Source organism: Macaca mulatta, chromosome 8, assembly GCF_049350105.2.
Source record: "Macaca mulatta isolate MMU2019108-1 chromosome 8, T2T-MMU8v2.0, whole genome shotgun sequence".
Classification (NCBI taxonomy): domain Eukaryota; kingdom Metazoa; phylum Chordata; class Mammalia; order Primates; family Cercopithecidae; genus Macaca; species Macaca mulatta.
The window spans coordinates 71,995,814-72,011,827 of NC_133413.1; the positions used below are offsets into that span (position 1 = coordinate 71,995,814).

A 16,014-nucleotide genomic window follows, 5' to 3' on the forward strand; every position below is an offset into this window, starting at 1 on the left:
CTGATTGTTTCACACTAATTTCACAAGAGGACTTGGCTTCGGATTTTAAGGAAAACTTGAAGGGAGTAGCAGATTTTGCCATCACTTGCCATCCAAGCTCATATTTTCCTGCTCACCAAAGAAAAACACTGAATCTAGAGATCCTCTAAGATCTTAGATTTATAGCTTAGATAATTTACTGAGAGAAACAGAGTGAATTTGCCATCACTTCTTCATGTCTGAAAATTATTTAAAACAAAAATCACCTGGTGAATGGGCATATGTGATGTGGAGGAATACACACAGCACTGGAGAGCTGTCACTCTAGTTTGTATTCAGGTCTGCCTGTTGTCATAGTTACTGATGTACTCAAAGCAAATTCCCTCCCAAATCACACTCTATAGACCTTCACTGAAAATAAGCTATTCTTCCTGTTTTATTTTTCTCTACCCAAGAATTAAAGCTAAAAAATAGCATCAATGGCATGAATATTTTTACACCCTTAGCAGGATTTTTTAAATACAGAGGAAATAAAAGAGGTTTCATCAAAATAAACACCTCTGATTGAGGTCTCACCTCATTTGTTCAGCAATGATTCATGGTACTGGGGAAACAACTATGATTATGACCCAATGCCTACCCTCAAGGACATCAGAGCTCTATGAGGGAGAGAGATGGGTAAGGGATGTATTTCAACAAAATGCAACTGGGGCTGTGGTGAAAGCCACAGGAACACAGAGGAGGGTCATCTCATTAAGTTTGGGGTGCAGATCCGAGGGAGGTGTCCAACCTGCAAGTCTTGAAGCATTATTGCTGTGAAGTTTAGCAAATGTATTTTCAGTCCCTTTGGGTACAGGATGCCAATGTGACCCTGCAGACTGGGCTCATGGAGCAGTGGCATGCGGAGGCCAGTACTGTAGCACGCAATGTGCTATCACCTGCTTATATTCACACACAGCTCTCCTTTCTGCTCTGGCTGCAGGAACTCCTTCACAGACATCCTTCGTGCCATCTTGCTGTCGTTGGAAGTCCTAATCGAAGATCCGGAGCTTCAGATAAATGGCTTCATTTTAATTATAGACTGGAGTAATTTTTCCTTCAAACAAGCCTCCAAACTGACACCTTCAATCCTTAAACTGGCCATTGAAGGGTTGCAGGTATGTTCAATGAATGCACAATACAAGACCATGTGTGACAACATCCTTTTTTAAAAATTATTGCAACCAAAGTAATATTTATCCTTTGGAGTGGAAAAAGGAAACTTGGATTAAATTCATGTGAGTACTCCATGTTTTTGTCTCAGCCAGAGTTTTAGATACTTTTAAAAATTATCTTTCATTTTCATTAATAACTCCAAATTACTGTTACCCCAGGCACAAATTATCCACTGTAGCAATAATGAATAAAGCTGCAAGATGTTTGGCTTAATCCATCAGAGAGTTCACAAAAATTAAAACTAGGAAACATCTGCTTTATGAGCATGTCATACACAGGGGTGACATGGGGCTTTTAGAAGCATTTTTGTGCCCCAGAAGTGCACCCTGCAGATCACCACTTCCAAGAGTGTAATGTGATACCAAGCTTGCGCTTAAGTGGATCATGTCGGTGCAAACAAAGGAAGCAGATGAAACCCCCTCCTGTTTGTATGACCAGCTATCAGGATTTTGGAGAAGAGGTTTTTGGGCTACATGGAGGGTAGAATGGTTAGTCTCTAGGGTTCTTTCTACTTTCTAAGGATCTGGGATTCTATGAGAAGTAACTCAGAAAGGCAATGCTGCTTAGCTTTCTGGTGACACATTATTACAAATTACAATTACTATACCAAATTAAGGGCATGGTTTGGAGACATTTCGAATCAGCATAGATGAAACTCATGTCCCTTCTTAATTTCATAGGCAGATTAACTCGATGGAGTGACTCTCCCTCCGTAGATGGCAGTTATAGGCAACTATGTATATAGCAAAATATGACATTCTCAGATCAAGTAGTCACTACTCATGCTCTTCAAAGTACAAGACTAAACCCATTTCAATCATCCATTACACTCCACTGCAATAATTGGTGGGTCTGTTTCTTACATTACAGATTATTCCTATTTGGCCCCCAGCAAATATCTGGCACCTAGTGGGCCTCTGATAAGCATGTATATATTGAATAGATCTTATTTTATTGAAACGTATCCTATTTCCCAGAGGAGCAGAAGTAGGGCAGGCATTTCAGAAGAGAAACAGCAAGTCCACATTGCTCCAGGGATGCCAAATTGTCCTGGGTGGCCACATCATACAGTGTATTTGGGGGACATTTGTAAAATTGCTTTTGAATGTACAGACTACATGGAGCATCCTGCCTTGCCTAATCATAGACTTCTGTGTTCTTTTCCATCAGTCACTTCCTCTTAGCTCTAACTCCTTTTTCTCCAACCTCCTCTCACCTAAGCCTCTGAACATCTGATCTCTCTCTCTTTAGAACTTTTATCAAAGGAAGTTTTAAAGTAAGCTTCAGGGCTTAGATCATGTGCTTAAATTATGCTGACCATATTTCCAGGAATTTCTGTACAAGCTGCATGTAATCTTATCTTTTTTAAAAAAGATAATTTATTACATGTGCAAGTAGCTGTGATTCAAGTTCTAGCCTTTTATGAAATTTTTTTCTTAAATCAGTAAGGAAAATGTCCTTTATCCAACCCTATGTTCCAATTTTTCTTCCTGAAAATGTATGGATTACTTAATACGTCCCTTGAAAGGTTCAGTAGGTTGATGTGAACCTACTGAGGTCTTACTGAATTAATCCATGTGAATGTGTTTTAAAAGGTAATGCTGTACATAAATCAAAGCTATTCTTGTGGAAAATACTAGAGGACCTTCGGAGGTGCAACTTGGGTCCCATTTGGGCCTCCAGTTGTCATACGCCAGGGTCCAAGATGAATTTCATAATGTCCTACGACTTTGGTTAAGGAATAGCCCTCCTGTCATGGGGAGGAAGCCCGTGGTCCCTGGGGAGCTGAGCTGGGGTACAGTTCCTTCATCAAGGATAGGGGCTCCACCACCCCATGCTTTTAGCTTGTTGACTTGGCCATGCTGAAGAAGCACTCAGGGTCACTGAAGACAATTCTGCTCTTGCTCACAGTGGATGGTCAACTCTGCTCAGCTACTTAAAACGTCTCACTTCAGGCTATCTGCTCTCTGGTTCTGGGATATTCAGATGCCCTGGTCAATCTACTAATGGCTCTCCTAGCAACTTTTTTCAGGTAGCCATTAACCTCTCTGATGTCTTGGAAAAGCCATGAGTGGTACTAAGCAGAGTTCATTCCTTTGTGGTCAGCAGTATTGTGTAAGGAGGGCCCTATACAGGTGTCCATTTATTAGCCACAAAAATTCAAGATAAATTCCAACACTACTGGCAGACTTTAATAGGGAAAGGAAAAGCCACATGCAGCCAGCATCAATGAGAGAAGAAAAACCACGTGCTTCCTTCCTCCCATGCGCCCTCAGAGAGACCTGAAGAAGCCAGGCATCCTTTGGACATGTGGGAGGTTGTGAGGGAGATCCTGTGTTCCAGTGCAGAGAACTTGCTCTCTCTGCTGTCCTGCCTTTTCTAGGGTAGGTGTGAGAACGTGGCCTTGTCAGGGGAATTAAGCAGTCCAATTTGGTGCTAGGCCATCTGGTTTGGGATTTCAGCTGTTTGTTTATAGCATTTGTCTAGGATTACCTGCTTCTCAACATCTGGAGAATTTTGGGCCTTGGGGTACGAAACACTCCCGCCTTCCCTACCCTCCCCCATCTCTACCACCAAATACGTAATACAATACCTCCTGCAGGGACAAGGTGGTTAGGCCCATCCCAGACAGCTCAATCTTTAGGCAGTGAGAATTCAAGGTCATTCTGGGTCAATCATGCACTTTGCATGGTTCCAGGATCCGGAGCTTTAGTCCTATTACTATGGCCCCTAGTTCTCCATAAAGACAGTTGTTCAAGGAGAACTTTGATTAGTAATTGCTACATGTTTGGTTCTTTGCTTACTAATTGTTACATTTTGAGTTCTCTGGGGAGCAGACTATGCTGTGACTAACATGCCAAAGATTTATTAGGGAGTGCTCTTTGGGTCAACACCTGTTGGGGAAGCTACCACAGAAGAAAGTTGGACAGTAGGAGAAGTTAAGCTGGGATTCAGTCGTCTTCAGAGATGCCTCAGACATTCTGAAGCCAGAACAAGCATTTACAGATGGACTTAACAGTTGGGGCCTTTATATGCACACAGCACCCAGTCACTGTGTGCTGGCTGTCCTAGGAAAAGGTAGTAAACTTGGGCAAAGTGGTTCTCTTCAGCCAGAGGTTCCAATGGGAGCTGTTATCTGAGAACTGTCTGGCAGCCCTCTCAGTGGCTGGGCAGCATATCAGAGCATCTGTAATAAGCAAAAGATGTTTGGAATCTCTTTTGGAAAAGCTATTACAATGCAACATCAAGGAGCTTCGTTTATTCTGAATCAGGATACATACCTGTGTTTTCTATTCCCAATAGACCCCAAAGTGGATGTGATTCTAGGTAATATAGAGGTGATGGGCACTGGGCTAGCAAGCAGGGGATAGTCTTCTATTTTGGTCTACCAGTTGTATTTCTGTGCTTTAAAAGGTAATTAATACTGCTTCTGACCATAATCATTAAAAAATGGTATGTGCATGGAGTTTGGTTATGCCCTTCATAGACTTATTAATGAGTTATTGTAATGATCATATCGAAGGCTTCTCTTTAGGGATCATCAGATTTTTACGTCAAAATTTATCCTGTATGAGTCAGTCATGAAATGCTAATAGTGTATGTACTATAAATTCCTCCTTTTAGAGCAATGCTTTGAAGAATTGTCATTGTTTAGAATATTAAGTTGCCCCAGTTACATAAATATTCTATAAATATTAGTTCAAAAGATCTTAGTGAAAATGCTAATTTTGAGAATGCTTGAAAGTCATGTACTCCTGTTGGGCCGTTTGATCTTTAAATGTGGTCAATATAAAGTCTAAAAGAGCCGTTGTATCTGTTCATTACAATTTGTTTAAATTTTAATCAAACAAAGTAATATTTATGCTACCGTTTTAATACAGCTCAGCGTTATTCTCAGTTCTGCTGGGGATTTCTGGCAGAATGAAAAACATGCTGAAGTCCTGCTCTTGAGCTTTGTAATGTGTCCAAAATCAATTTTTGGAATTATTTTTTTATAAATCACTGCAGCCCAGTGATTACAATCAAGGTACTGTGTTTATCAATGTTCAGTCAACCCAGATACTTCAAGAGCTACCTTGCTCAAGTGTTTCACTTAAGAAGAGCTATAGTCTTGTGTCCTGTAGAATATTTTAAAATATTTGATTCCTTGAAGGACCCAGATATTTGTCACAGATTTAGAAAAGTGTGTTTTTCACTTTCCAGAAGAGATCCAGAAAGCGATCTACTTTTTGATTTTTCTCATTTTCATGCTCATGTCATTATGGTCTAGCCATTCTGAACACTTTATCCATTCATTAACTCTTCATTCAAGGTTTATTGTGTGACATTTTTTTCTGTTAGAGTTTTTTTTATAACATTTATATCAACTTTGATTCAACTTCTTCCAACAGTTTTGAGCTACTTTAGTAGAAAAGGAGGTCCGTTGCTTTTCCAACTCTTTCCGTTTTTTGACCCTAAATTATGACTTTCTAACTTTTAGTCCAGGTAGGATGGAATGTGGAGCAATGCTCAGAGCCTTAGCCAACTGGAAATCACTTATCTCCCTAGTGTCCTTTATTTATTTAATTTTTTTTGTGTGTTATGAGAATTACGCTTTTTTTCCTTTCAACTTTTATTTTAGGCTCAGGGGGTACATGTGCAGTTTTGTTACATGGGTAAACTGTATGTTGCTAGGGTTTGGTGTACAGATTATTTCATTACCCAGGTAGTGAGCATAATACTCAATAGGTAGGTTTTTGTTCCTTGCCCTCCTTCTACCCTCCAACCTTAAGTAGGGCCTGCTGTCTATTATTCCCTTCTTTGTGTCTATGTGTACTCAGCGTTTAGCTCCTACTTATAAGTGAGAATGTAAGGTATTTGATTTTTTGTTTCTACGTTAGTTTGCTTAAAATTATGGCCTCCATTTGCATCCATGTTGCTGCAAAGGACATGATTTCATTCTTGTTTTTACAGCTGCATACTATTCCATAGTGTATATTTATCACATTTTCTTGACCCAGTCCACTGTTGATGAACATCTAGGTTGATTCCATGTCTTTGCTATTATGAATAGGGCTGTGACTAACATATGCATGCATGTGCCTTTGTGGTAGAATGACTTATATTCTTTTGGGTATTTACCCAGTAATGGGATTGCTGGGTTGAATGGTAATTCTGTTTTTAGTTCTTTGGCATCTCTTTTTAATACTCCTCAAACTTTGGTTCATTCTCTCTGGCTTCCTTCCCACAGCCTGCCCCCTTTTCCAAAACATGATTTGTTCACTTCCCTTTGACAAATTCAAAGTGCCATATTCACTCAAAAGATTAGAACAATGAAAAATCTGTCACATCAATGGGCAATGGTAGTTCATGAGTATCAGTGATGGATCACATTGTGATTAGAAATTTTGACAGGTTGGGCAGATGCATTTCAAGTTAGCAGTATTAATATATTCACACCAATTCTGCAGTCCATACGTCAGACATGCAGACATCCTGACTCATGGTGTATTCATCCAACATAAAACTTGGGTCAGCTAGTCTTCTAAACAGGAGTACAGCAAGGAACAAAGCCAACCTGGCTTCCAGGCGCTTACAGTCAGTCTAGGGCTTTACTTCTCCAGGTGTAGTCCACAAACCAGCACTACCAGCAGATTCTCAGGCTTTGCCCCAGACCTACTGAATCAGAGCTGTATTTCGACAAGTCCTTCAGATGATTAGTATGCATGCTAAAGTTTGAGAAGCCCTGCCCTAAAACTGGGTATTATACAAGAACGTGATGGATATCAACGTTAAGCACTGCAGACGCCCCTGGAGGGTTAGTTACCACCCGAAGTACTGACCCCGCTCCCAGAGTTTCTGATTCCATAGATCTAGAGCACAGTCCAAGAATTTACACTTCATGCACACTTCCAGGTGATGCTGCTGCTGTTGGTACAAACCACACTTTGGTGTGTGTAAGAGTAGAGCCCACTGTCTGGGCTTCAATCTTGGCTCTGCTCCTCGAAGACCTCAGGCAAATCATTCACTTTCTGGGTCTCAGTTTCCTCGTCTGTGAAATGTGGTGTCAGTATCCTCCTCAGAGGTTTATAGTGAAAATCAAATAGTACATGCAGCATGCCTGCCAGACAGCCAATGGCCACTCACTGTTAGAGTGTTGTTGAAAGAATGAAGAGGCCAACCCTTGTCTGTGGGCCCATGTGGCTCTAGTACACTCATTTAAATGAAATCACTCTCCATTGCCCCAGCTCTCTAATTCGGATCTCTGAAAATTAGACCTTACCAGCCTGTTCACTGGCCCTAAACAAAAGAGTTCCTTATTTCGGCTCACTATAGATAATGACTTAGGGCGAGATTGGTGTCACCTGCCCACGCAGTGGCCGTTGAGGCACTTTTTCTTTCTGTTCATGTTGTGTGATCATTTTAATTATCACCTGACAAATGAGGGATGAATCTTTTCCCAATGCCTTCGCAGTGTGGTGATTAATGAGGCTGAAACGCACCTCTTTCATCCTGTAGGACTCTCTTCAGCAGTAACATTTATAGCATCTTTTATTAATTTTTACAGTTTTCATGTATTAAAGAATATTAGAACAGATGGACGGAAAAGGATATTTGCATTTTGTCAAGAAGTTGCTTAATTCATGTTTTCTTAACACTCCGGGTATGCTTGAAGGACACTTTTTCTCTAGGCAAACTATGTTTTACCTCCTCAGGTCACAAAGCTGTAATTTTGAATTTGCAAGAGTGCATTATGTTATGATATGAATATTAGAGGAATAAATATCTCCTCTAATGCTCTACCTTGTTAAGTATCAATTAAATTCAGGAAGATAATTAGGGCTAATGACACTCTGGTGATTCTGATGGCAGGCTCAGTATGGCCCATTTAAAATAGTTCCATTTAAATGGGTTTATCTTTGGTGTACTTCTGATAAATGGTGTTTTCGGACTCCCATGCATTATAAACCTCACCAGCCCTCTGATTCATCCATTTAGGAAGCAGTCACTAAGCTGTTACTTCCAGTCAGTCACAAAGATAAATAGATGCAGTTCCTGTTCTCAGGAAGGTCACAGTTCAAAGCAGAGGCGGACTTACAAAGAAATGATTTCTTAAAAATATTTTGAAAAAGAGACATGTACCAAGCTAATAAAATCTCAGAGGAGGAATCCAGTCTAGCCATGTGGAGTCAGGAATGGCAGCCTGGGCAAGGTCAGGCCTCAGCTGATACTTAGCAGGTAAGAGTGGAATAGTAAGTGAAGATACAGGAAGTGCCTACAGACGGTGGAGAGAACATGGACAAAGACAGAGAGACAGCTCAGTAGGAGAGAGAAACAGAATTAATTTATTTTTTCTGGAGTGCACAAGTGCCAGGCAAGGAACTTGTGTGCCCCTGCACCATGCTAAGGAGTTTGTTCTCTTCCTGCAGACTTAGAGAGCCCCCGGACATACGGAAGCAAGATGGCAACACAGATTTTTATTTCACATGGGATTAATTTGGTGGCTATAAGCAGGGAGGGGTTAAAGGCAGGAGAACCAATTAAAAGGCAACTGCAATAATTGACGTAAGAAATGATAAGCATCTAAACTAGGATTCAATAACTAAATAGGAAGAAAGATAAGGCAGTGCTTGAGGGTTCGCTGCGTGGGAAGTGGTGGAGGAGGAGTCAAAGATGAAGGTCAAGTGTGAAGCTAAGGTGAAGGGTGAATGGTGATGCTCACCAGTGAGATCGTGCAGACAGGAATGGGCAGGTGTGGGAGGTAATGAGCATTTTTAGGGGTTAGATATGCTGAATTTAAGATACTGTGGATATCTTCATCATTTACATTAAATCTGAGCTGAAGGAAGAGGAAGAGGTTTAGGATGGATCCATAGATTTGGTGGTACTTGAAATCAGAGGAAAGAAAAGATCATTCAGAAAAAACCTAGGGAGGGAGAAGCAGTGACTGAGAAAAGAACCCACGTGAAGAGCAACATATCATGAGCAAGTTAGATGAGAAGCAGGAGAAAGGGGAGATCAGGACAGGAAACTGTGAGAAGAATAAGGACAGAAACTAAGGAACTGGAGCTTTGGAGAGAAACCATGGCAGTGCAGTGGTGGGGGTGTCATCTAGAGAGCTCTGGGTTGAGGGGAGGTGGAGGAAGGAAGATAACTCTGCTAAGAAATGTGTCCACAAACCACAGGTGGTGGGGGCATAGAGGAAACTGGAGGAGACGGAGCAGGAGCATGGTGGTAGAAGAAGCATTCCATCTTACTTTCCGTCGGGCAAGATTTTCATGAGAAGAATGTATTAAGGGCCTTGACACAGCTGGGGGAGATTGATCTTGACAAAGGACTGGCCTCTGTGAATTGTTTAGTTCCCGGTTAATATTTCTCAGTGCACCAAAGAAGAGATCTCTGCCGCTCATTATTGTAAAATGAAGTGTGGTATGGCTGTCCAGGGACTCTGTTCTGAATATGCTATGTAATATATTAGTAGAAATGGAGACTATTACAAGTTTCTAGTCCTGTCAGTGTTCTAGGGGAACTAGCATCAGAGTTAAAGCAGCATTTGGCGTTCTTGAAGGGACCCTGTTGGGAAGAAACTCGGTGGAGAACCTTGCCCTGCATAGCCCACCCTCTCTGGTGATTAAACTACAGGTGTTAAAAATAATGCCCTTGCAAAAGAATTAGTAAACACAAGAGAAGAGGAGGCCATTTGCGTAACAGACCAATTCACTGTATCTTCCAGGCTGAGCTAGACCAGAGTTGAGGTTGAAACAGTGTCATGAAAACTATCACTTTTTTCTGTCCATTTCTCAGTCTCACTTTTCTGTGTACTGACTTTATTTTCAGTCAGGATTTTTTTCATAAGGTGACAATGAAGACTGAAAATTTCAGGTACGTGTGACCTCTAGTGTCTGCGTTCTTGGCAGGAATGAGGGGATTGAGAGATTCTCTGGCTAAATGAGATCTTGAGCCCATCCAAGGTTCTACACCTGAACCATAGAGACTAACATGTTGGGAGGTAGTCCCCAAAAGATGCCAGGCAATGACAAGCATTTCCAATTAGAAATTTAAGGAGGTAGAAATTTGAGGGACTTTTTTGTTGCATTTTTAAACTTACTGACCAATATATCACCTGGGAATTGGAAAGTTGGTTATTGTTTCTGTTAGGCAACTAATTCCATGGATAGGCTTGGGAAAATTGCTTGACACCTGGACACCTGAGATTCTTTATGAGCAAGAACTGAGGGGAATGGACTGCAGCAGTGGTTCTCATACTTTATAACTCCCAGAATCACTGGAGAATTTGTTAAAACCTTAATTCTAGAATCCCAACTTTGGAGTGTCTGATTCAGTAGTTTGGGGTGTGAGGGTAAGAATTTACATTTTCGAGAAATTCACAGATGATGCTGCAGGTGGCTGAAGGACCACACTTAATAAACCCTGGACTTCATAAATCTTTACAGCCCTTCTCATCTTCTAATGCTATAAATCTGTAATTTTACTTCTACAGAAATAGCCTTAGAGCCTAGGTCAGGATGGGAAATAGGTTTGCTCTCACATATCAAATTTAAACCATTAAAATGCAGTATTGAGAAGAATTCTGACGCAAATGCCATGCTCAGCTGTAAAAGATTACTGTGATTGATTCATGATTTTCCTTCAGTGTGGATGGCACCCAGGCAATCCTGCCACATACTGGCTCTCCCTGATGTGGGAATGTCTAGCTCAGGAGGCAGTCTAGTGTTCATGATATAAGAAATAAGCAAAATAACCACAAGGAATGACAAATATGTCAAGCTCATCTTTTCTAGTCTAGGGTAAATACAAGGATGCTGCTGATGATGGTAATGATGATCATGATGATGATAGCAGTGATGGTACCTATTCGTCTGGCACTTAAAATACTTTCACAAACATTTTTTTATTTGATCCTCCCTACATTCCTTTGACTAAGTGTAGCAGGAGAGCGACAAATCATCACTTCAAAATAAGAATATGAAAAACATTGATCGAAACAATCAAATATCAATTTCCAATAAAATTCTAATTGCCTTTGAGGCCAACTATAGACCTTAGACTTTTTGTTGTGTTCCACCATGGGAGAAAGTGTACTTTGTTAGAGTAAATAAGTGGTAACATATAGTCCAAATTCACCAAAGAAGAACATTTGTTGCTGAGAAGCAAATAAGGCCGGGCGCGGTGGCTCATGCCTATAATCCTAGCACTTTGGGAGACCCAGGTGGGCAGATCACCTGAGGTCAGGAGTTCAAGACCAGCCTGGCCAACATGGTGAAACTCTTTCTCTACTAAAGTACAAAAATTAGCTGGGCATGATGGAGGGTGCCTGTAATCCCAGCTACTCTGGAGGCTGAGATGGGAGAATTGCTTGAACCTGGGAGATGGTGGTTGCAGTGAGCCAAGATCACACCACTGTACTCCAGGCTGGGCGGCTGAGTGAGACTCCATCTCAAAAACAAACAAACACACAAACAAAAACAAGAATTGTTAACCCTTTATAGCCCAAAGACAAAATTCCACTGTACAGTTCTTTTTTTAAAAAAAAAAATTTCAATAGGTTTTTGGGGAACAAGTTGAGTTTGGCTACATTAATAAGTTCTTTAGTGGTGATTTCTGATATTTTGGTACACTCATCACCTGAGCAGTGTACACTGTACCCTATGTGTAGTCTTTTATCACACAACCCCTTCCTAACCTTCCCCATGAGTCCCCAAAGTTCACCGTATCATTCTTATGCCTTTGCATCCTGATAGCTTAGCTCACACTTATGAGTGAGAGCATACAGTGTGTGGTTTTCCATTCCTGAGTTAGTTCACTTAGAATAATGGTCTTTAATTCCAACCAGGTTGCTGCAAATGCCATTAGTTTGTTCCTTTCTATGGTTGAGCATTCCATGGTATACAAGTATCAAATTTTCTTTATCCACTTGTTGATTGAAGGACATTTGGGCTGATTCCATACTTTTGCAATTGCAAATTGTGCTACTATAAACATCAATGTGCAAATATCTTTTCCTTTTAATGACTTCTTTTCCTGTGGGTAGATACTGAGGAGGGGAATTGCTGGATTTTTATATTTGAAAGGACTTAATTTTTGTGTAAACTGCGTAAAATTGTGTAAATTGTGTAAAAACTCTTTTGACGAGTAAGGTACATTGAGAGAACTACCCAAATCATAAGTGTGTAGTCAGTGACTTTTCAGAAAGTAAAAGCATCTAGTAAACCAAATGCAGATCAAGAAAAAATAGTAACTGTGACCCAGAGATACTGTGTACCAGTGATTGACCCCAATGGTAGTCACTATCTTGACTTTCAAAACCATAGGTCAGCTTTGCTGCAGTTGAGTTTATACAAAAAGAAGTGACTGACCACTTACGTCATGGTGTTCCTATCTGAATCAATCATTTTTTTTGCTTGATTCAAACAGGAACACCATGACGTAAGTGGTCAGTATGACAACACCTTGGTATCATATCTGTTTGTAACATTTTTATAAAAGATCTGAAACTATTAATGTCTATATTTGTAATTTATTAAATAAACTATTCTTGAAAATTTTAAGCCTAATAAATGCAGTAACACATTGTCTTTGTGGAACTGAATTATACAGCAATTGTATCTCCTAAAATAAAGGATATGCAGCATCAAATAAGTGTCACAAAATGGCTGCATTAAGCCTACACACTTCATTCTTTTTTTGTTATACCTTTTTTATTATTTATTTTTTAACTTGACACATAGTAACTGTACATATTTATGGGGTACATAGTGATGTCTCAATCCGTACAATGTGTAAGGATGAGTTCAGGCTAATTAGCATATCATTATCTCAAACATTTGTCATTTCTTTGTGTTGGGAACATTTAATATCCTCTCTTCTAACTATTTGAAAATACATACTATTTTTAGCTGTAGTGACCTTAACAGTGCTATAGAACCCTAGAACTTACTCCTCCTATCTGGTGATAAATTTTGTACCCTTGAACAAATTTCTCCCATTCCCCTGCTTCCCCATAACCCTCCCCAGCCTCTAACATCCTCTTCTACTTTTTCCTTCTATGAGATCAACTTTTCTAAGCTTCTGCATATGAGTGAGAACATGTGGTGTTTTATTTTCTGTGCCTGGCTTATTTCACTTAACATAATGTATACACTTTATTCTTAAGAAAACACCTCAAACTTCCCTTAGAGACTGTTTATTCTCATTTTACACATAATTCTTGTTGATTTGGTCATGTAGTTTCCAATCTCACCACATACTAGAAGTCTCAATGAAGAATTTGGGTTAAGAGGCTAACCCACATTAGCATACAGACAACATCAAGAAATAACAGGGCCAAGCGCGGTGGCTCACTCCTGTAATCCCAGCACTTTGGGAGGCCCAGGTGGGTGGGTCACAAGGTCTGGAGATCGAGACCATCCTGGCTAATACGGTAAATCCTAGTCTCTTCTAAAAATAAAAATAAAAAAAAAATTAGCTGGGTGTGGTGGCACATGCCTGCAGTCCCAGCTACTACTCGGGAGGCTGAGGCAGGAGGCTCTTGCTTGAACCTGGAAGGTGGAGGTTGCAGTGAGCCAAGATCGTGCCCCTGCACTCCAGCCTGGGCAACAGAGCAAGACTCGATCTCGAAAAAGGAAACAATAAATAAATAAAAATAAAAAAGAAATAACAGCTGAAAGCCAGGGAAGAAACACAAATAACATAAAATTTTACCATTGAAACTAGAAAGCACCATGACTGAGGCCATTTAGAGTCATGTATCTTAGTAGCCCTGAGAACACTGGCATATCATAGAATCAGATATGACGTGCACAGCCATAATCTTGAGCTATCTGGAAGAGTCTCGATCACATTCAACAAGCATTACTGAAGCCATCATGGAAGTGCATAAAATATTAGAGATGTTCATCTAAAATAGCTATCATGTGGTATAAAAATTTACAGCTTAAGAGGTAAACCTTTGGTCATTTGTGTACCTTGGAAGCTCCAGAAATTATTAATACTGATTTTTTGAGGATTTATGAAAGTAAAAAAGTTATTTTATAATAATAATAGTTTCCATATGACCAAGAAAGAGCGCTTTGAAGGTCTGCCTTTTAGATTTCCCAAAATGGAAGAATAATACATGCTCTAAATGCCTGGAGGTTGAAATCCATAATATTGTCTAAACTCAACTTCTGCCCCAAAAGTCCTACTCTTGGGAGTTCCTTACACATGCTCACTGCAAAAAGATTTTTTCCTTTAAATACTGCTAATTCTGATAAATAAAAATGAGAAAATGCAAATTATACCCAATCCTACTCAGAAATAAACATTTTAAATCTGGGCATCTGCTCTTTTCATTTTACAGTAAACAACTTTCTAACCCTTTAAATATTTTACTGCATTGTTTACAATGACTTACATCGTTGTTAAGTTATATGATCATGTATTAATCAACTCCCAGCTGCTGAATGTTTAGATTATTCCCAATGCTTTCAGTATTGTGTGAAATGATGACGTGAATAATTATTTAGCTAAATTTTTGGCCACAGGAATTAACTCCTTAGGATAAGCTTCTAGAGGTGAAGAGCATCTTGAAACTGCTCTGCAGAAGGGCTTTTGATATTCACCAGCAATGTATGAGAGAGTCTGCTTCCTGAACCCACACTGGGTACCAAACACAAGTTTTGGTTATTTGTGGCCTCTCCACAATGCCTATACTGCATAGCATCTTTTTGTTTCAGTTTGCTTTGATTACTAGTGAGGTAATTTGCCATATGCCTATGAAACATTTTTATTCCCTTTTCTGTGTTTTGCCTGTTAATGTACTTTAGCCATTTTTTGATTGGGGTTTTAAAACTCTTGTTTTATTACGAATTTGTAAGATTTTTTTGTTACTCAAGGAAATTAACATTTTATCTCATTGCAAATATTTTTCATAACTTAAATTAACAAGTGTTTATTTTTGCTGTTCTTTTTTTAAAGCAATTAAAAAGCTTATGTAATCAAGTCTGTTAAACTGCCTTTGCTATAGCAAATCTTTATCCCAAATGTTATATAAAACTCACTAGTATTTTCTTCTAGACTTAGATTTTTTTTGTAATTTAACATTTTAGTCTATCTGAAATTTATATTTGAAGAGATGTGAGGAAGAAATCTAAGTTAACTATTTCTCTATGTATTTTCATTTGTCCTAATACTGATTATTGGATAATGCATCCTGAAATGCACTTTAAAAGGTGGATAAAATCAATGCTGAGGACCTATTAAGAAGGACAGTGATGCCACAGCTAGTTATTCATTGAACTCATTCTGTGAGAAATGTCAGCCAATCTTTGATAAGTATGAGTAATGTGAATTGGCAGAGGATAGAAAGATGAGACTTACTTCAATTCAGCAACTATTTATTCAACTTATCGTGGGCCAGAATTTTTAGCAGGTATAGGTGGAGGAACCAGCTGATTGTACTCCCAGGACAAGATGAAGATTAACTTGATGTTTCTTTGGGACCACCTGGAAGAAAAGGAAAAACAAGATGGGTAAGCCAGACACAGGGGTAGTTATTGCAGGCTCAAAAGCTGGACTGAAGAGTTGGGAAAGTACCTTCACTACTGAGAATTCTAAGGTACGTCGTCATAAAAATGATTTTTTTCTGCTTTAATAATAGACTGGATTTTAGTAATTTAAAGATGTTTAATGGATAGTATTAACAATGTGAAATAACCAAGAAGATTAAGCTAATGCCAGCTCAACTGAAATGTCATTTGTTGAGAGGAGTAATCCTTAATGCCCTAATCTGTAGACTCATTAAGGATTTGGAAGAAACTATGAATGACTTTTTTCACTAAC

General features: G+C 39.4%; 1 protein-coding gene across 1 annotated transcript in view; it reads left to right on the forward strand.

Annotated features, from left to right (window-relative positions):
• Positions 1–16,014, forward strand: part of CLVS1 (clavesin 1) — a 205,807-nt gene that overhangs the window by 89,105 nt on the left and 100,688 nt on the right. The window contains 1 exon segment of the mRNA NM_001265738.1: positions 962–1,136. Coding sequence (NP_001252667.1) covers positions 962–1,136 — 175 coding nt within the window.